Below are 22,129 nucleotides of genomic sequence, written 5' to 3'. Positions count from 1 at the left end.
CAGGTAAGAGGCCAGTTCCAAGTTCAGAAGCTGTAGCGTGGAAAATCTACAAATGTTGTCAAGTAGGTCCTAAATAGCCACCAAATAACAAATGTCTTTGTGATGAATCAACAGAGGCTTAGAGATGGCAGACCTAGTGGGGGGCAGGAACCAGTGGCCAGAGGAAGAGAGCCGGGAGGAAGAGCCCAGAAACAGTCTTGTGCAGAGATGCACAGCGAACGAGGAGCCAGAGAGGGGTAGACAGAGGATGGTGCAGCTGTCAAGGAGGAGGGCATACAGGAACAGTTTCCTAGAAACCCAGCGAGGGCTGCTCCAGAGATGGCAGCCAGCAGAGAGATTAGGGAAGCTCACCAGGACTCCACAGCACGGCCATGGATCACTAGTGCCTTTAGCAGGAGAGTGGGAGGGCTACAGGATAACAAGGAAGGGGCAGGCCATGAAGCCAGGGGTTCCCAGTGTGTTCACATCCCATCTCTACCCTGGAGCAGGAGGGCTTTGGCAAATGGTTTGGCAATTTTGGTCATTTCCTCCTGTATGAAATTGGAGTGTATGCTGGTTGACTTCCTGTTACCCGAGGTAACCAACACTTCGATAAGTCTCTGTTGGCTGGTGCTTTTAGAATGTCTTGCCAGTGACCAGGTGGGATGATAGCTCATACGTCTGTGGTGGAGGTGCTGGAGGTCAGTGGTGGGGAACACGTATAAAGCAAACTGTTTTATATGTGTTCACTTCATGGTCTGGATTCACAGAGATAAGTCAGTAAGGCCTGCCCCAAGATGGGCATTTTCTGTCTCTGCAGGCATTGCTTTGTGGTACAGCTGCACACTGTGCAAGAACTAAATTCTCGAAGGCCTCTGAGAACTGGGACTGAGTCCTAGAAATGCCTGTTTTTTGTTCGGGGGAATGGGTATCTCATTGGGGTACATACCACCGAGAAGAATGGATGCAAAGGTATTGATGCAGGAATCCTTACCTTCGCAGAAGCCACAGGTCTGGAAACATTTCTGTTACTGCCATAGTGTGTTGTTGTGAGCAATGAGAACAGTCTAGTGAGTAGGTCCTTAATGTAAAATGTCTTCTCTGGACAACAGAATGTAGACATGAACATTATTTTTTCATGGAGTAATTTGTTCCCCCTCTTTGATACAGAGGTTTTGTGATATGAGTATGGACCATTTCTTTTGTTTACTTCTCTTTTTTTGTTCTTATTCATTGGCCAAAGCCATTGTCTTGGCTTTAAATTGTTTTTAAAATTTGAATTTTGAAAAAAAACCTGCTGTGCTTTCTAGGTGTTGGAACAGTTTATTAAAAGGCAGCCAGCTTGATAGATGGTAAGGCTCTGAGCGCCGCTGTTGGAAAAGACCACTGAGAAGTATAGAGAAGAGTTAGGTGCCTTCCCTGCTTCTTCCGTGGCGGTCACTGTGTGTCTCATTCAGTTGTGTGGAAAGAGCAGGCCATCCTTTGAAGCAGTGCTTCATCTCAGGAAAGTGGCAAACTTTAGGAGAAAAGCATAAATGACTCTGTCCGCTGGGGCATGATTGAGCACCCGTGGACCTGGCCAGCACTCCTGGTGGTCCAACAGAACCTTTTCTGGGAGCCACTCCAGGCTCCGGGCTGCCCCTGCTCCACTGTCACCCACTCCCTCTTTCTGCTCCCGTTCTCAGCACATCTGGATATGGCCTCCATCTAGTGTCCAACTGCGGTAGCTGTTCACTGAAGTTCATGTCATACAGCCCCATTCTCTGCACTCCGTTGGAACTGGGGCTGAAACTCATTAACAGAGTGTTACCAGCCTAGCTACTTGAGGTCCAGGGTTCCCCCATGGTTAATAAGGAAAAGAAACCTTTGCTGTTTTTCCCATTTGTTTTTTCTCCAGGAAGGTCCTCATTCTTCTTGGTAGGAGGGCCTTGTGGTTTGCCTGTTCGCTCTCCCACACACCCAGGTGGTGGCCTAAGGAGGCCATATTTCTTTGCTGTCCTAGTGCTGCCATGGTTGGGAAAGGTGTTCGCTCTAGAAAAGTGGAGCGTTGTCTTTGAACAGGTGACAAGCCCCCTGAACAGCCAGAACAGCTGGTTATAGTTAATTCATTTCCTTGTCTAAGCTCTTGTTTCTAAAAGGGTACATATGACCTCAGCACCTAGATCAACGTAGAGTAAGGAGTCTAGGTGTCCACATAGTTCTGAGAATGTCAGTTACATCCAGCACCGCACACCCATTCTGCAGAAGAGGGAACTGAGTCCCACACCATGGGATCCTAGTACAGCTGCCTCTGACTCAAAGTCTCATTTCTGATCAAACGGCTTTTGTCTTGGACTAGCCACCTTTTCAAGCTTATTTTTCATTTAATTTTGTTGTATTTGGCTTTATTTTATATGTATAGAGAAAAATGTGGCCAAAGTTTAGGAAAAAGAGAAAGACAAAAGAATTTGGATCATTTAGATAGAGATATCTCTTTTAAAAAAAAGTATGGCATGCCTTGATTTGGGTCATTTAGACAGAGATAGACCTTTAAAAAGTATAGAATGACTTAATTTAGGTCATTTAGACAAAGATGGACCTTGCCTTCTAGCTGTGTCTGGCTGCTGAAAGGGTTTGTTCTCTGCAGAAGGTGGGCATCTTTAAAATAAGGACTTAAATAAAATAAGCTGTAGATCAGAAGTAAAGCTTGCTGTTGGCCCACACAAGGTTCTGGGCTCAGTCTCAATCACCATCTTCCAGTAGGACTACGTGTGAGGAAGAGTGGGTACGTAGATAAGAGAGAAAGGGCTTTCCACCTGTGTGCCCATCCCTGTCCCTGTCCCAGAAGCAGGACAGCTCCTCCTGTATTGTTCTATTTTAACAGATACAGGGTAAGAATTTAAAGTACATAGCATACGTTTGGCTTTGACGAGATGCGTGTGTTTCCTTTGTGCCTTATAAGACTCCCTAGAGTAAAAGAGGCCAGGTGAGATTTGCCATTCCTGCATAATGGGTTGTGAAATGTTCAAAGTTAATGTTGGCTTGTGGAAGAGTGGAGGTGAGAAGGTGGCTCATTGTTCATTTGCTGGGGCCTCTAAGGATTATTTCTTTGAAGGTGTTGGTTTGGAAATTTCAAACACAGCATTAAGTTCTTAGCACTGATAATTTGAGGATACGTTTTGACATCTGTATGTGACTAAATTATGGCTACTAGCTACTTACTCACTGTTGGAAAGCCAGCCACCCTTTCTCCTTAACTTTTGCACCACAATAATGAACACAAAGGATTTCTGTGACTCCTAGAAGTGTGGGACTTTCCCCATCAGCTAGCAGGGATCAGTTCTGCAGTAGACCTCTAGTCTAGCTCAGTTCTGACATTTTCTGTCTTGTCAGAGCCTACAGACCAAGACCAGTCCCCAAACCTCTTCCCCACTTGAGGGCCAAGCCACAGGCCCACGTTGTTTCACCCAAGCTTCTGACCCACAGGCTGTAGATAAGGTTCCCACAACCCCCAGGTTTTTGATACATTGGATAGAGCAGCTCACAGATGTCAGGGAAACATTTGTTCCCTGTTTTATTATAAAGGGTATGACAGAGGACTCACATGAGTCAAGGCATAAGGGGAGGCAGGCAGGAAGGTTGAGGAAGGATGAGGATGAGGAAGGTCTTTTACCTAAAAAGGGATGGCTCTGAGGCTCTGAGAATGCCTAAGACAAAGGCTGGGCAGGATTAGTTTCAAAGATTTATTGTGAAAAGAGAAATTGTAGTTTATGGGGCCTGCCTTGAGGAGGGAATTGTAATCTTAACCAGCAGCCTTCCTGTTTGGTAGCATGTGTGTGAAGGACGCTCTAGATCAATACTGTCTCTTAACGGGCTTTTACCATTATTATTATTATTAACCATTATTTTAGCCTAATGTTAAACTTCCATATGCCTTGATATGTTTTCTAAATTTTGTGTGTTTTCCAAATTTTCAAAGCAGATGAGGTAAAAATCTACTAATGAGGAAAATGAATCTTTTCTTTGAGTCTAGGGGAAAAAAAATCACTGATGGGATTTTGTTTTTCTATTTAAAGTTAGAGAAATTTGGAGATATTTCTGCTACATTATTTACATTGATTCCCCAGTTGCCTGGTTTTTGTTGAGTACATGAAATTTCTGACCGTGGAATTTGAAAATCTGTTATGTGGGATGTAGTCCAGGTCTGTGTTTAATTTATTCTATTCATAGACAGTCACTGTCACTTCATTGGGACCTCTCATTCCAGAGGCCAGCATGGACACTGAGCCCCAGTGGCCTTTCCATTTGTCTTCCTTTCTTTTTTGGTTAGATGAATGTCATCCTCTTTGTAACATGATCCTGTGGTTATTACATAAACCATGTTCAGGCTTGAAGCAAAGGCCTTGTCCTCTGAACAGTTGTAAGCTGAATACTGCAGTCCCCTGACTCTTTAGATAATAAGGCAGACACTGACAAATTAAGTTACTGACCCACTCAGGACAGGAAGGCCATGGCCATGAGTGTGGAACCAGGCTTATGAGACCTCTGCAATCCAGGCTGTTTTCCAGTGGGCTAGGACTAGTTGGTTCCCTGAAGGTTGTTTGATGCCTAAACTTGATAGCATTCTCCAGTTCAGCTGCCACAGATCTGAGTTAGGATTCTGGCTCTGCCTCTTTGCGCTTTGTGAGCCTGGTGAGTTGATGAAATCCTCCAGACTTCATCTGTCCACTTGGAAACCATGTACAAAACCTGATGATCAACTCACTTCTCACTGCACTGGACATGAAGACTGCTATTAATTGTTGTTGCTCATTATTAATGCAGCACATTTCTGTAGCCTCTCTAAGGCTGCTTATGTTTCTCCTGGAATGCTAATCCTTGACCAGCTTGGTATAGAGAGTGGGAACCCATGGTAGACCGATGAGATTTTCACTCTGTTCTGAAGGCAGCTGGTGGTCTTCTTTACAAGCAAATCAAAGCATTAATGCTGGGCTTTGGGGGTTTGGAGGAGTCCAATAAGCAGCACACCTCCTCTGTGTCCACTCTCTGTAGGGGGAAAAGTTGAAGACAGCTAGGTAGATGAGACCAAAGTGCTGCTTTTATTATTAACACAGCTGGTATTGGAGATGGGATGAAGACTCGGTACCTCTAACCAAGAAAGGACAGGGGGAGGATTAGAGGCTTAGAGGAAGGGCATTTGATGGATGCAGAGGGATGGAAGAAAAGACTGCAGCTGGAATAGTGAGTGCTTTCAGGAAAGATCTGCTAAAGGTCACAAAACTTACTAGCTGGAAGATTTAAGGTCCAGATGACTGAGGCTGGACCAGCTTCCTGGGGGCTTTTGGGGAGGAGGAAAGATGGCAGAATTCTATTATGGAAAGCTATTTTGAGTCTCCAAATAGAGCATGCTTACTTAAGGAGCTTCTCTAGTTAAACATCTCTGGGTTATGTAACTTTCAAATTGTCCTATGTCTGTCTATCTGTCTATCTAACTAATCTATCTAGATGTTTATATATTTTGTTATATCTTTATTATATTTTTCATTTACATGTGTTTGCTATGTTTTTCTACTGAATTAATCTATGACCATTGACTTTCAAATAATATTTTATTTTATTTTATGTGTATAATGTTTTGCTTGTATGTATGCATATATGTGTAGCATGTATGTGCCTGGTGCCCAAAGGAGTCAGTCAAAAGGGTAGTTCCCTTGGAACTGGAATTAAAGATGGTTGTGAGTCACTATGTAGGTGCTGGGAACTGAACCTGGATCCTCTAAAGAGCAGCAAGTGCCCTTAACTTCTGAACCATCTCTTCAGCCCTGTGACCTTTAAAAGGAAATGAGATCACAATCATGAATAACAAGTGCTAAAAGTTTGACTCACCATGTGAGATTTTATGTGATTCTTATTCTTAAAAATAGATACCGTGAAAAATGGTTCATATCTATATTCCTAGCACTCAGGAGCTGAGAGGAGATTTGCAGATCAGCCTGAGCTGCATAGTGAGTTAGCAGCTTAGCCTGGGCTATAGAGTAACTCATCACAAAAAAAAAAACAAAAACAAATATAAAGGACTAAAATGCAGACCTGGTTGGAGATTATGCCTGCCTTCAGGAGCTGGCCTGCCTATGACACACGGACCCTTCCCTGTTGACCTTTAGTCTAACAAATTTAGGGGCCAAGATGTCCTTACACCTACTTTACCTGGGAGGTTTTCTTTATTCTGGGTATATGAAGATAGACCCATTACCTGATTTCATGTAGAAAGAAACCTACTAATCATTAAGTGGGGCCCCGTTTATGTCATCACCATGCTGACAATCTCTGTACACTTGATAAATGTTATAGTAACTATAAACTAAGAATGTCCAAAGTTTTTGCAACTCTAGTTCATATTTATTTGTAAGGGAGTAAAATTATATCTCTTGAATTTAAAGTCAATGGCCTACGTACATGACTGCAATGTCCAAATTTTAAAATTACAGCAATTAATGTCTCTTCTTTTATCTTGTCTTTTAGCTTCTCAGAGAAACTGTTTATTGGAAAAGGCTTACATTTTCAGCCATCAGTTCTAGATTTTGGAATACAGTAAGTATCTTTTTATTATAATTCATTGTATTTGTATTTATCTCCAGTATATCTTCCTAGATTTTTTTATTTTTAATTATATATGTATGTGTTGGGAGGTGTGGTTATGTGCAGATGCCCACAGAGGCCAGAAGAGGGCATTGCATCCTGGAGCTGGAGTTACAGGCAGTTGTGAGCTACCCCATGTGGGTGCTGGGAACTGAGCCCCAGTCCTCTGCAAGAGCAGTGTGAGCTGATACCCACCCAGCCCTCTCTCCAGCCCCTATTCTCAGTGTATCTTTTATATGATGATATATACACAGTGTTATATTTTAAGCATATTAATAGCATGAAAGGATATCTATCCTGAGACTTGTTAAAGGAATATTTTCATGAAAGGGAGAGTGTAAAAGTTGTTTTAAGTCCTTTCTTAATTTTTTTTGTTGTTTGCTTTGCAGTGCTAAGGATCAGAGTTAGGACCTTGTCCATGCCAGGCATACGCTTTACTGCTGAGATGTACCATTAGCTCCCCCTTTCGTTATTTAATGATACGCGTTACACTGTTTGATAGTGGCTAGACTTCAGTAGGAAGTCAGTGTCCAGCCTTTGTTTTTCTGGAATAAGTGAGTAGTTCACACAAAGTTTTTTTTTCCTTAAGGGAATTTGTGTGTGTGTGTGTGTGTGTGTGTGTGTGTGTGTGTGTGTGTGTGTGTGTGTATGCAGGGCTATCTTAAAATCTATAAATTGGTTGGTATGATGAAATGGATCATGATGAATATAGCTAGAATAGGAAAAAAATTCAGTTTATAGGATCCTGGCTGTCATTTACTCTTTCAGAACATAAAATTCTGTGATTTGGGTGCAGGAGAGATGGCTCAGTGGTTAAAAGCACTTGCTGCTTTTTCAGAGGACTTGGGCTCAGTTCCCAGCCCTCACATGACAGCTCACAACTGTGAGTAGCCGCCATACCTGGGTTCCCTCACTTTCCTGGTCCAGCGTTTGCCCCCATTATTTTGATACCTCAGGCAGACAACATACTTTCTCCTAGTTTGGTTTCCGTTTCAGATGCAGAATCGGGATCTTGTTGCTGCTTTCTCTTCCTTTCGTTCCCTGGGAGCTTATTCTAAGGGTTAACATTTTGCTGGTCCCAAGACTGCAAGTGCTAATCATTCATACATTTTCATCATTCTTTTGTCATATTAAATTAATAGATTATCTTCCAGTTGTCACTACCAAAGGAAATTCATACCCTTTTAACACATGTAAAAATAGAATACTGAAAAGGAGGCTAAAAATAGCCAGTTAAGGAGGCTTCTGTCTCAGCTGGGACGGTGGCTGCAGTCACCCTGCTGTGGAGGGCACCACCATCTCCTCTTAGTGCAGTTCTTGGAAACCAGAACACTTGTGTGTAGGTAGAGTTTTCCTGCCTGGCCCACAGTCAGGGCAAATCTCTCTCACCTGCCAGTCCCACAGCCGTCAGACCCGACCAAGTAAACACAGAGACTTATATTGGTTACAAACTGTATGGCCATGGCAGGCTTCTTGCTAACTGTTCTTACAGCTTAAATTAATCCATTTTTATAAATCTATACCTTGCCACATGGCTCGTGGCTTACCGGTATCTTCACATTCTGTTTCTCATCGTGGCGGCTGGCAGTGTCTCTCTGACTCAGCCTTCCACTTCCCAGCTTTATTCTCCTCCTTGTCCCGCCTACACTTCCTGCCTAGCCAATGGCCAATCAGTGTTTTAATTATTGACTAATCAGCAACACATTTGACATACAGAACATCCCACAGCACTTGTGCGCAGTTATGTGCATAGTATGTAAAGCATTGGGGAATAAGTTTAAGTGCTAAGTTTAAATAGCTTTGTTGATTGCTTGGTGCCTTTTTCTTAAAGCCACTGAAGTCTGTACTCATTTATGGCAAGAAAGGCAGATATGAACCCAGCTCTCTGACTGGTTTATTAAGTAACCCTTACGTTTACAATAGGTTTTTTTGTTTGTTTGTTTGTTTGTTTTTTCAAGACAAAGTTTCTCTGTGTAGCCCTGGCTGTCCTAGAACTTGCTCTGTAGACCAGGCTGGCCTTGAATTCAGAGATCTGCTGGCCTCTGCCTCCCAAGTGCTGGGATTAAAGATGTGCGCCACAATGCCTAGCAGTAAAAGATTTTTTTTTTTTTTAAATTGAATTATATTTGGGGCTGGAGTGGTAGTTCAGCAGTTAAGAGTGTTTGCTCCCTTTTCAGAGGCCCCGTATTGGGCATCTCACCGCTACCTGTAACTCCAGCTCCAGGAGATCTGACGCCCTTGTATGAACGCCGTGGATGCCCCTTACCCCAATATATACCCTTCTGGCATGCACTCACTCAGTTGATGCATACGCATGCACATAAATGGAAAAAAAAGTAAATAAAATTTAAACACTAAAAGAACCAAGGCTTTAATCACACTGATGTGTGTTTTATTTATAAGTGGAGGTTCTAAATTATTTATGATTTAAAATACACATCAGATGTATTAAAATCTTCCATTAAGATGAGCACCTAGGAAAGTACCCATGAAAGCTGGGACAAAATGTCCAAACATTGAACAGAGAGAAACAACATCCATATCGTTCTTACTAAGGTGAACTTTTCCCTTTTTGAGGCGGAGTAACCCAGGCTGCTCTGGACTTGCTGTGTAGGTAGTCCTGTCCTCAGTCTTCCGATCCTGCTAGGATAAACGGCTCGTTTCTATTATTAGAAAAATTGAAACAAAATTAAAGAAATACAAGTATAACACATGAGGATTTTGCTTAAACTGGAATAGGTTTATTTTGGGGCCATACTAATAAGAACCGTGGATTTGGGTAGCTGGAAGAATGACTTGCAGGCTCTGCTGCACCCTAATTGAACTAGTGAATTCAGTGCTAGACAGTAGGGGTCAGATGAAATGACCCAGACCCACTGCAGAGGGCTGGGCTGGAGGCCCCCCCTGTGCTGTGTGGTCCTCCTGTTAGGCTGCCAGCCAAAGCCCTGGCATGATGATCTCTCCATTAGACCATGACTGGGAGGTTGGCAGGAAGTTTTCAGATTGTGTGTAAAGCTTTCTGCCTGTACAGGTTTTTGTTTGTTGTTTTGCTTTTGAGACAGGATTTCTCTCTGTACCTCAGGCCTATTGCAATTGCCCCACCTCAGCCTCCTGAGTGCTCTCCCGCGGTGCTGAGTTCCATGAAAACTCCCTCTCCTTCCCTCTCTTCCCTCTTTGAACTATCACAAAAATGTATTTGCCAAACAGTTCATTGTGAAAATGTACTTTACCCCAGTATTGGGAGTAAATTAACATAGGCTATTTGGAGGAGGGATGAGGATTTCTGTGCTGACCAGTGGTCCCATAAGCTTCTTCTAAGACTTGGATACTGTGGTTTGGTTTCTTTGTATTGTTCTTTTGCCATCTCCATACATCTTCTATCAGTCCTGTGAGAAAGGGAAAAATTCCCCCTAATATTCCTTGGATATGTCTGCCACCATTTAATTTCAGTGATAACCTTTTGTGCACACATTTATTTAGCTTAGGAGGCCGGGCCTTGATCCTCAAGTTTTCGTGGTGGGCCCAGAGAAGCTTTTGTGGGGAATGCAGTTTCTTTTCTAAATATATCTTGATTTGATGAGAACCCTAGATATGCTAGTACATGCCAGAGCATGTTTGGTTCTATAAACAGACAGACATGAAGGCACTTAATAACCCAGATGTGCTGAATTATCACAACACAGAAACGGAGTGCTAGTGGAGATTGTCATTCGGCTTATGAAAATAAAGCTTGATCTCACCACGGATGAGGGGTTACTGACAAGAGCATGGGTAACCCCAGCTACTCTGGGAAGTCCTTACCCACCATGGATGATAACGCCCCATGGCTGTGTAGATGGTGCCTCTTTCCTTCAGGTCTCCAAGCCTAGATATGCTAGCCCCTCTCCAGGGTCACACACAATTATGAAGACTTATTTCCTCAGCCCCTCCTGTGAGGGACTGTCCACTGTCAGCACACCCAGCTGTGATCTCCTGCAACCAGCCACAGCTGGACACACAATTATGGAGGCTTTTGGCCTTGAGGATAGTGCTGTACAATCTCCTCCTCCTTTTCCTCCTCCTCCTCCTTAAACTTTTTCGTGAATGTTGATAGCTCTCTGGGGTTAAAAAAAAATTACCTGGGCTAGAGATGTAGCTAAGTGGTATGCATGGCACCCTGGGCTCAGTCTTTAGCATAAATTATAGTGTGTAAGTGTATGCACGTGTTTGTGAGTGATACTGATAATCACAAGTATCTTGCCTTTCCATTTCCCCAACCAGGTTCCTGGGGCATCCTGCAGCGAAGCTTCTCTATGCCTACAACCCCAGCAGAGATAGCGAGGTTGTGGTGAACTCAGTGTTCACAGCTGCTAGACATTTTCATGTGCCGCCTGTCCATTGCAGGGTGAGTGTTGATATCCCTTTTTCCCCCGATACCCATGTTTCCATTTTCTAGAGTTTTATTTGCTTTAGGTGTGCTTTTTCTTTCATTTTCTTTCAGAGCCTTAGTGGCTCTGCATACCTAATGGGGAAACATGTTTAAAGAGACTGTAGTAATGTATGCATGTTTCGTATGGCTTTATCATGGCTAGAGAAAGTTTATATTATTGTTCTTAAGATTGCCACGGATGCTGGGGCTTCAGTAACCAGTGCTGGGTTTATCGTTGTACCCTCTCAGACCCTCTCACAAAGCCAGGACTCACGAGCAGGGCTTCTGTGGTTAACTTGTATGGAGGCAGGGCTGCTGACCATGGTCTTCTGTAGTTTTCCAGTGACCTTGACCTTCTTTAAGCTTTTACTTATTTTGGTTACTATATCTGCTTGATGTTACAGTGTTCGCAAACTACTGAGACCAAGGAAATGTTAACAGAGAAGCCCTTCCACATTTGGTCCGTGGTTGGTTTGGTTTGGTTTATGTGGATAAACTGTCCCTGGGTTTAGTAATATGTCAACGTATTTAATAATAAATCTTCACATGTACATTATCCTCTGTACTTAAATAGAAACAGACCTGGGTTAGCTAAAGACAGGTGTGAACATGTGGGTGTGAAGAGGAGAGAGTAGACAGGCGAGGCACATGACTCACTCTGGAGTGAGAGCACGGGACAGTTATCTGCCAGGAGTCGGCAGTCTGCCCTGGAGATGGTCGGTTTAGAGAGGCTCAGGGCTCTGTGATGCTGAGAAAGGATACAGGATGTGCAGGGGACTGTGTGCAGAAGCAGTCAAAAGGCGAGTCTGCCAACAGTCCTCCAGATGACTGACCAGGTACTTTCCTTTCAGGTAATCCCAGCAATGGGGAGAACTTCCTTCAGAATTATTTTCTTACCTACTGAGGAAGGAAGCACTGAAACCTCCTTATTTATTAATACCTCCTCACATGGAGTCCTCTCCTATCATGTAAGTAACTTGGCCTTTGGCCACGTAGTTTGCCTGCTGATTTAGAGAACTTGACCATTTTTTTAAAGGACTCTTGGAGAGGTTTCCTACCAGTTCATGTCATTAAACTATAACCTAGAGTGATGCTAAATCTATCAGCTTCCACCCGTCTGCTTTGTGTGCCACAGAACCTCCCCTGCAGCCTGATAAAGCCTGGGTCTTTGAAGTATCTTAGAATGAAGCCCAAACTATCTACCATACAGTTTTCTAGAATAAAACCTAGCAGGCTCTTCTCTCTCAGACAGGTGACAAGGGTGCACTAAGAACCATTCTGACACTTTGCCGACCTACTCTTGCTCAGGAGTATTTCTATGGCAGTCTGTTCCTGGGGAGCTCCCCGTTCATATCACTACTCAAATCAAGATAGTGGGAAGGGTGTGAAAGATCATTTTCCTGCTGGTGTTCACAGAACAGGGTACTCGGGGCATCCTGAAGATGTGGCGCCGGGGAATCTAAGCATCAGATTTGGTTAGGTGTGCCTAATTCTCACCAGATTCCATTAAACACATCAGAAGAGGTGTCCCTGTGAGGGGTTAGGTGTCGTGAGGAACATTTAGTTTTTCTGTAGATGAGGGTAGATGGTCATGAGGTGCATGCAGACAAGGCGTTCTGACACTGACAGAAGCATGCTTCTCTTGCTTCCCTGCAGGTATCTGGAGTGGGCACCCGCAGAGTCTCTACAGAAGGGTCTGCGGAGCAACTGCCGAACACATACTTTCTGCTTCCGCAGGTCCAAAGTATTCAGCTTTCACAGACACAGGTCATTTTAATAGAGCTACTGTGAACTAACTTGTAGAGTATGCACAACCTGTTCTGTTTAACGTGGTCAAGTTAGGGCACGCCTCTCTTGATTTTGAAAAGTCTTGAAATATGGAAATAATACATATATTCAAAGTGTCAATGAATGAAATCTATGCACCTCTCTCTCTCTCTCTCTCTCTCTCTCTCTCTCTCTCTCTCTCTCTCTCTCTCTCTCTCTCTCTCTCTGTGTGTGTGTGTGTGTGTGTGTGCAGGGCCTCATTCATGCTAGGCAAGTGCTCTGCCTCTGAGCTAGAGCCAGCCCTACATACTTTCAACAGCCTAGAGCTGCTACTTCGCAGTTTCTCTGGCCCTGTTGCTACTCTATAAAATGGCTCTATGTTTCTTTATTGTTAACCATTGGGCTATATGCTTACGTTTCTTTATTTTCCTTTTGCTCGTCCATGTCCTTGGGGTATAATTTCATGATGAGGCTGTAGTCATAGACCATGAGCTGTTTTACAGGGCTTGTTAAATCTTACTGGCTGATTTTCAGGAGGACAGAAAGAACCACTAGAGCCACCAGCAGTGACAAGCCTCCAGACACGTTTACGATTCTCTCCCTCTGATTCTTGCTCTAGCTGGTTATGGTTTATGGGAGGAAACACTTGGTTTTGTTTTGGTTTGGTTTTTTGAAACAGGGGCTTACTATATAAGAGAAAGAATAGTGGAGATACAGACAGAGAATAGTGGAGGTAAAAAAAGACAGAATAGTGGAGATAGCAAGAGATAAAGAGTAGTGGAGATAGAGAGAATAATGGAGATAGAGATAGAGAGGAACCAAATAGTGGAGATAGACAGACAGACAGAATAGTGCAGATAGCAAGAGATAAAGAGTAGTGGAGATAGAGAGAGGTAGAGAATAATGGAGATAGAGATAGAGAGGAACCGAATAGTAGACACAGACAGACAGAATAGTGGAGATAGAAGAGACAGAATAGTGGAAGCTGGTATGGTAGCTTTGAAATGTATGACAGACACTTGTGAATAGGGCCTGAGGGAGCTTGGAAGCTAGCATGGACTTTGATATGCCGATAGCCACCACAGGTATATGTCAATAGAGAGATGTATGTCCCTTCTGCCAGAGTAGAGGGAAATGACTCCTTTGGGGGACTGGGAACCTGGTTCACAAATTCCTGAAGAATGCTGGCTTTTCTCTAAACGACGAGCAAGTCTTATATAGTTCAGATTGAGCTTATTTCTGGATATATGAACTGCCTGAGACCTAACAGTAGCTACTACCTTTGTCTTGTCTCTGGATTTGTCTATTCTCCACACTTCACAGAAAGGAAATGTGGTCTTTTATGATTGGCATCTGTCCCTTAACACTTCCTAAGTTTCATCCACATCTTCCTTCCTTTAAATTCCCAAATAGTTGGGGGCTGGAGAGATGGCTCAGAGGTTAAGAGCACAGACTGCTCTTTCAGAGGTCCTGAGTTCAATTCCCAGCAACCACATGGTGGCTCACAACCATTTATAATGAGATCTAGTGCCCTCTTCTGGCCTGCAGTCATACATGCAGACAGAACACTGTATACATATTAAATAAATAAATTTTAAAAAATTGCCAAATAGTATGTGCGTATGGGCTGCATCATACTGTGTGTGACTTCATCAAGTCACAGACATTTGAGTTGTTTTTGGCTGCTATGAATGTTGCTGCTGTAGGCGTTTGTTTGTAAGTTTGTGTGGAAATATCTTCTTTCTTCTCTTGGATCTTGTCTTAGCTTGCTTTCTACTACTGTGATAAGCACAGACCAAAAGCAACTTGGGGAGGAAAGGGCAGGAACAGAAAGCAGGAAACTAGAGGCAGGAATTGAAGCAGAGACCATGGAGGAGTGCTGCTTACTGGCTTGTTCGCCAAGGCTTGTGCACACCTGGACCAGCCCAGGGGCAACACTGATTAAGGGGCTTGAGCTTTCCCACATCAATCATGAATCAAGCAAATTCCCCCACATGCCTATATGCCAACCTGACTAGGGCACCTTCTTAATTGAGGTTCCCTCTTCCCAGATGACTCTAGCATATGACAAATTGACAAAAACAAACAAACAAATAAACAAAACCACTAGCCAACACAGGTGCATATCTAAAAGTGCAATTTTGTTAAGTCATGTATTTTTAGGAACTGTCAAAACTTTAAAAAGTGCTCCACGTCATGGTACACCACCACCAGCCATGTTCCTCATCAACTTTGCCAACACTTATTATCTGTCGTCTGGTTTCTTTTAAAGACAGCCATCCTGATGGCTGTGAAGTCCTTTGATTTGCATTTCCATAATGACTAAATCAAAGATTGAAATTTGTATATCATTTTTGAAGAAGTGTCTATTCATATAGATTGCCCTCCCTTTAAAAACTGAGTTATTTTGTGTAGTGTGGGGTAGGATAGGGGTGCATGCATGCCATGGTGGTGGAGGTCAGAGGTCAGCTTCATTAAGTGTTCTCTCCTTGTACCTTCAAGTATCAATCTATCTCAATGCCCCCTCCTTTTTTAAAAAAAAACAAAAACAAAAACAGAGTTTTATGTAGACTAGGCTGGCTTTGAAACTCCCTCTGTAGCCAAAGATGACCCCGAACCTACCTTTACCTCCTGAACACTGGAATGGTGTGTGCTCCATGGCCCATGTATATGGTGCTAAGAGCACACCAGAGGCTTTCCGTAAGCTAGACAAGCCCCTGTTATAACGGTTCTATCCCTCTCCCTTTTCCTCATTTTTAAGTTGTGTTGTCTTCTTATTTGTGAGAAGTAGAAGCTCTCTGTCCTAGAGGTTTGACTTTTATCCAAGTTCATGATTTGTAGTTTCTCCCAGTCTGTGGATGGAATCTTTTGATAGCATCCTTTGAAGCACAAAAGATACAGATTTTGATAAAGTTCAGTTTATCTGTTTCTTTCTTTCCCTTTGGTTAGTTATATTTTTAGGATCCCACCTAAAAGATCCAATATCATGAAAATATATTCCTATGTTTTAAGGTTTTTGCAGTTTATATTTGTGTATGACCAGTTTGATTTCAGTTTTGTATGTGGTGTGAGGAAGATTTCCACACTCCAGGAGCCCCAGCCCCACCCGTGGAAAGGCGGTGTGCTCCCACACTGTTATCTCCACGTCCTTGTCAACCCTCTCTCGTGTCTCTTTGCAGATGGAGGTTTTCTCCTTTGCTTTTTGTTTAGACGGGGATTGGTGGCTTTGCTTAAGTCGGCCCCTGTTGGACGTAGCCCTCTCCAAAGTCAGTCAGTTTGTCCGTCAGTCCACAGATAGTGTCCCAGTAAATGACTGGGCTGCGAACAGAGTGCACTGCCCCCGCTCTTGTGCTGAGTGGCTTTTGAAGTTCGTAGACAAAACCTTGACGGGAAGCAGCACTCACGTGCAGTTCAGACACCGGAAGGTGTTCTCTATAAGGCAACTATTTCACTTTCCCTTAACTTAGTCATGATTCGGAAAAGGAAGTTTGGACAATGTTTTTCAGGGCTTATTATAGATACCTGACAGTAAAATCCTACAAAGCTTCAACCTAAGAAATAACTGGAATTCCTGAAGACGTATCCCTACTGTAGTACGTCTATGGTCAAGCCGTTTGCTTGTGTGTGCACTCCTCATGTTTGTGGGGCTGCTGCTGCCAGCTCCCCCGGCAGAGGAAAGTCCTTAGTTTCAGTATGAAAATACTGTCTTGGGATTTTACTTCTGCTAGTGGTGCTCGCCTAGGGTGGAGGGTTGTGCGTAGGAGGCCGTAATTCCTCCATGGGGTTCCGGGTGTCCAGTGCTCACGACAGAATTGTGTTTTGTTGTTACTGTTTTGTTTTTCTGGTATTAGACCTAAAAGTTCCTCATGCACAAATAAAGAGTGAGATGTCTAGACAGAAAAAAGTACATTATCAACTTAAAAAAATTGTTTCTTCAGTTCCATTGGAAGAGGTAACTTTATTATTTTAAGGAGAAATGTGAAGTTAAGAAATAAAATTACTTTACGTATCAATTAAGTCATTATATAAAAACTGAGACCAAGATGATAGAGTGATTTAAAAATATTTTCAGTGTAATAAGAGATTCAGAATTTTTTTTTTTTTTTTTTTTTTTTTTTTTTTGTGTGTGTATGTGTGTGTGTGTGGCGGGGGGTGAGGTGTGTCACCATGGTAGTGGGATTGGTTGCACACAGTGGGAAGTACAAGCTCCTTAGCTTTGTTCCAACACAAGGCCATCCCTACCTAGGGCCCAGCAGTCCTCTCCATCCTTGGAGCGCCTGCCTCTCTCCTGAGCTTCTCATCCTTCCCAGAACACACCATTCCTTTCTACCAGCTCCTCCTAATGAGGTTTTGCCCTGTTCTAAGTGTCCCGAATTCCAGATTTCAAGACCCAGTTCAAATGTAAGCTCCTTGTGAACTTCCCTGGGTCCTCAGTCAGCCCTGCGGCTGCTCTCCACAGCCCTGGGTCCACACCCTGTTGTAATACCCTCCCTCCTGCTCTTCCAGGGGGTCTCGCAGATAGGGCCCATGTTGTCTTTTTTAGAATGTTCCTATCAGCTCACTGTGTAGTACATTGAAGGCCGCAGAGTTTTAAATAGAGAGGTGAGTCAATGGGAATTTGAGCTGAGATCCCCAAATAGCACATCTACCAGTCATTCCGTCCAGGGGTGGCAGGACTTCACCTTTTCACCACACTGACTGGGTGACCTTCAGCGGCCTCACCACCACAGCAGGTGACAGTATTCTTATTTTAGAAATTGTTGGAAGGACTTAGAGTTTAAATTACTTGGTTGGAGGTCAAGATTAGAGCTAGGATTGCAAATGACAACTGAGTATGATTTAAATTTTTCCCCAAATGTAGTAAATGTCCTAATGATTTTCCTCTGTATTGAGTTATTCATGATACAGGAAAGAAAAATGCCAATAAAATTTTTTTGCAGCATTTTTATTATGGTAACAAAATAGAGACAGTTTAAAGCTCCACAGTGGAAAAAGGATTTGACCAATTGAATTGTCAGCTTAGCAGCAGATTAGAGCTTCTTCCAGACTATGACTAGGAGGTCCACATGGAAATGGTTCACAGTTGTGTAATGCCCAAGGTTGACTGTGTGCTCTTGTGATGTGGCTTTGTGTAGAGTGTGTGAATTGTGTAATTGCTCACAAGAAGCCAACACTTTTGTTTAGGTCTTAGTTTAGTTTCTATTGCTGTGATAAGCAGCACGGTCAAAAGCAAGTTGGGGAGAAAAGGGCTTATATGGCATACATATCCCCGAGTCCACTGAGGGAAACCAAGGCAGGAACCTGGAGGCAGGAACTGATGCAGAGACCGTGGAGGGATTCTGCTTACTGCCTTACTTCTCATGGCTTGCTCGGCCTGTTTTTTTTTTTTTTTTTTGTACCATCCAGGAACACCTGCTCAGAGGCATGGCATTACCCCCAGTGAATTGACCTCGTCTGTATCAATTATTAATCAAACAATGACTTACAGACCTGCCTACAAGCCAGTCTGATGGAGGCATTTTCTCACTTGAAGTTCCCTTTCCCCAGATAACCCTAGCTTGTGTCAAGTTAACAAAAATACTAACCAGCACAGTTTATTTGCAGTTCTTAATAATTAAAATATGATTACATTATTGACTCTTCCTTTCCTCCTTCCAGCCCCTTTCAAACCTATGACCTCTTTTTCTCTAGTTATTATGCTTATAAACATAAAAATATACTCATAAATATACATATAAAGCATGCTGAACCTGTTTAGTTTTGCTTGTATATTTGTTTTCAAGTTGACTACCTGGTGTTGAATAACCATTTAGGGGGCTCATCCCTGGGGAAGACCAATTCTCCTTCTCTCAGCAGTCACTTATTGCCTGTAGCTCTTTGTTTAAGGGTTGCACCCCATGAAACACATTAAAAAAAATCATTTTCTTCATTGCCTTCTTGGATCTAGGCTGCTTGGACATGGAGAATGTTATATTGATTTATTTGGTTAAAACAAATTTTGAAGCATGTATTGTCCCCATACCCACCATTTGTATTGTCTAAAATTCAATTATAAGATAATTTGGGAAATCTAGAGAAGTTACAATTAACGGGAATTTGTGGCACATAGTTGTACTACATGTGTGTGTATGTACACACTTGTGCATGGTAACACACTTTTGTCTAAAGAGAGTATGTTTTCAAGATATGCTGTGATTGTAAAAATTATGAATTTGTAAGAAAACATAGGAATCAAACCAGAGAAGTGAAAAGTGGAGGGTGGAACTGAGGTGGGGGGGAGGTGGGTTTCAGCAATGTTTGTTGTATGTGTGTGTGAAAAAATCACACTGAACGCCGCTGATAAATACAATCAATATGGGTTACTAAAAAAAAAAAATTTACAAAGGACAGCCAGACATATGGCAGAGGTCACCATTATTAATACCTGTTGTCTTCTGTAATCTTCTATTTTGTGTATGGATGAGGGATGGTTCTCCATCAGTGATCATGTTGCTGGACTGTGTGATGAGGAAACTTTCTCCAGATGAGTTACTCTTAATATGCCTCTGGCCAGGAGTTATTATCCTTTTAGAATTGGCTCAGCCTTTGATATTGGTGCATGATGTCAAGCCTCAGGCCTGCCAGGAACAGGTGCTGGAGCCTCATGGGAGGGTGTCCAGGTTGTTGCTGTTGGACTGCTCTCTTCCTGGGTGCTGATCCCTGTCAGCTCATGTCAGCTCAGTATGACAGCGGAGTGGGGGAAGTGGTAAAAGGAGTGTGGGGAAGGAGGCATGAGAGACTTTTCCACTCACAACCAGGCAAGGGAGAAAAGAAAAGGGCACCTTTTCCTTTAGGAATGTGCCGTACAAACCTAATCTATGATATGCAGGGGAACACAGAAAATGGGGCAAGTTTAAGGGCCCCACAGTGGTCTTGATCTCCTGACTATTGTACATAGTAGGGAAAGGTCAAGGGTCTCCATAGTGGTCTTGATCTCCTGACTATTGTACATAGTAGGGAAAGGTCAAGGGTCTCCATAGTGGTCTTGATCGCCTGACTATTGTACATAGTAGGGAAAGGTCAAGGGTCCCATAGTGGTCTTGATCGCCTGACTATTGTACATAGTAGGGAAAGGTCAAGGGTCCCCATAGTGGTCTTGATCGCCTGACTATTGTACATAGTAGGGAAAGGTCAAGGGTCTCCACAGTGGTCTTGATCTCCTGACTATTGTACATAGTAGGGAAAGGTCAAGGGTCTCCATAGTGGTCTTGATCTCCTGACTATTGTACATAGTAGGGAAAGGTCAAGGGTCCCCATAGTGGTCTTGATCGCCTGACTATTGTACATAGTAGGGAAAGGTCAAGGGTCTCCACAGTGGTCTTGATCTCCTGACTATTGTACATAGTAGGGAAAGGTCAAGGGTCCCATAGTGGTCTTGATCTCCTGACTATTGTACATAGTAGGGAAAGGTCAAGGGTCTCCATAGTGGTCTTGATCTCCTGACTATCCTATGTGATTAATAGAGCGGAATGAGCAGTTTTCTGAAACACTTCTACAGTTTAGGTAAGGGATGTTTATGTTTTTCTCTACGAGGTTATAAGCTGTATCAAGCTTTATGTCCTAACTAATAAATATGGTACACTCTGGCAGTATTACATGTAATATATTGATGGAATAATAATTGAGTTCACTAATAGAGAATTAAATAATCTTCAAAGGAAATGATAAGCTGTTTATAAAATTCTGGCCTATAGTTTTTTTTTAACTGCTCTCAAATATCCATTGTATTGGAATATTGTAGAAGCTTCTTTTAGAAGACATAAAGCTGCCTCAACAACACTTGTCTGGTTTTTCTGACCAGTTCTGAACCTGCTACATGTGAAGAATCAGGAGTTAGAAAACTAGGTACTGCGGGGCCAGGCATGGTGGAGGGTGCCTTTATCCCAGCACTCAGAAGGCAGAACTCTGAATTCTGGCCAAGACCCTACCTCAAAATAGAGGGGGTGGAGAGAAGAAGAAAGCCAGCAATGCGGTCCTGCCTGGACAGCTTGGGGTTAAGAGTTTGAGGCCAACCTGGGCTACGTAGTCACAAACAACATCAAACCAAAAGAAGAAAGTTGAGCAAAGAAGAATTAGAGAAATAGAACAACATCTTAGCATGTTTATATGACTGAGGCATGTTCTCCTTTGATATCTGAGATGAGGTACTGTATCCCTGTCCCCAGGTTAGACCACCTGGGCCAGTGGAGGGCATTTTGCAGTTGAAGAACAGATTCCCTCACCCTGACACAGAGAAAAGCCACTGGTCTCCCCTGTAGCACAGGATCCTAATCTGTTGCTCATCACTAGGAACCACTCTGCCTCCTGGGAAGGCAGCTGGGCCGAGAGAATAAAGGCTGGGGAAGCGGTTCTTGTAATAGTCCTCTAGTTATGGAGTCAGGGGCCAGTTAACAGGCTGTGGACGTGGAGAAGGAGACCAGCCTATGGGCTTTCACCTACTGTGCCTGCCTCCAGCCTCAGAAGCAGCCCTTCCCTGTCTTTGGGTTAGAAAAACCCCACATGCTGACGGTGACACGGTGCCCAAGCTTGAATGCTTGTTTCCTTGTCTTCCCCGTCCCAGATCCTCAGCCTTGCCCATCCAGTGACGTGTGGTGCTAGTGGTAAGGACCACCTGCACAGTAGTTGTGGCTCTGGGTTCTAGGAAGGTCAGCTGACCTTCTTGTGCCTCAGTTTACCCACGAAATGATAATAGTCCTTCCTGAATAGCTAATGATTAGATCGAGCTTAGAACTAGTTCTTGACACACAGCTGGAATTCATTCATCTCAACTTTCCGTACAGAGTTTGAATCTAAACCTTCTTTTATGAAACTCTCAGGGAAAATTTTCAAATTCAGAATTAGTCTTCTGGCAAGATGTGAAAGTTGAAGGCTATAGACCCATATCAAATTGTCTTGCCCCATGAGTTCATAGACAAAGAATTTGAAGTCCTTCCTTGTTTTCTTTGTCTTGGCCAGAGAGCTTCTCCATGCCTGTGTGTGCAGCTGGGGAACCTTTGGCGGCTCCATCCAGGGCTCCCTCTTCCTAGACTGTGTGGATCCCAGGATGAACCCTAAGGTTCGTCTGAGCCTATCTTACATCTAAAGTCCTAGTAGGATCCCCAAGAATATCACAGTATCAACCTTAAGCCACTGAAATTGGAAAACATGCTCCTCCCCACTCTGTAGACCCCAGTCCTAAGTATCATTTTTCCCAGTGTTTTTGACCTGTCAAAGACAGAAGGAGGATGGAGGCAGCATCTTGGCTCAGCTGGTTGTTTCAAGTCCAAGACCTTTGCACATACTGCTTGGTGGGCGGGTATGACTGTTGGTCAAAAGGCT

General features: G+C 43.2%; 1 protein-coding gene across 3 annotated transcripts in view; it reads left to right on the top strand.

The window, feature by feature from the left end:
* Tmem131l (transmembrane 131 like) overlaps positions 1 to 22,129 on the top strand; it is a 145,182-nt gene that overhangs the window by 67,883 nt on the left and 55,170 nt on the right. For all 3 annotated transcript variants that reach the window (XM_052730620.1, XM_052730621.1, XM_052730619.1), the window contains exons 4-7: positions 6,481 to 6,549; positions 10,858 to 10,981; positions 11,857 to 11,973; positions 12,662 to 12,772. In XM_052730620.1, coding sequence (XP_052586580.1) covers positions 6,481 to 6,549; positions 10,858 to 10,981; positions 11,857 to 11,973; positions 12,662 to 12,772 — 421 coding nt within the window. The remainder of the gene's footprint in view (positions 1 to 6,480; positions 6,550 to 10,857; positions 10,982 to 11,856; positions 11,974 to 12,661; positions 12,773 to 22,129) is intronic.

This window comes from Peromyscus californicus, unplaced genomic scaffold (genome assembly GCF_007827085.1).
Source record: "Peromyscus californicus insignis strain IS unplaced genomic scaffold, ASM782708v3 Scaffold_9__1_contigs__length_137607984, whole genome shotgun sequence".
Taxonomy (NCBI): domain Eukaryota; kingdom Metazoa; phylum Chordata; class Mammalia; order Rodentia; family Cricetidae; genus Peromyscus; species Peromyscus californicus.
This window is presented reverse-complemented; position numbering and strand designations above follow the sequence as displayed.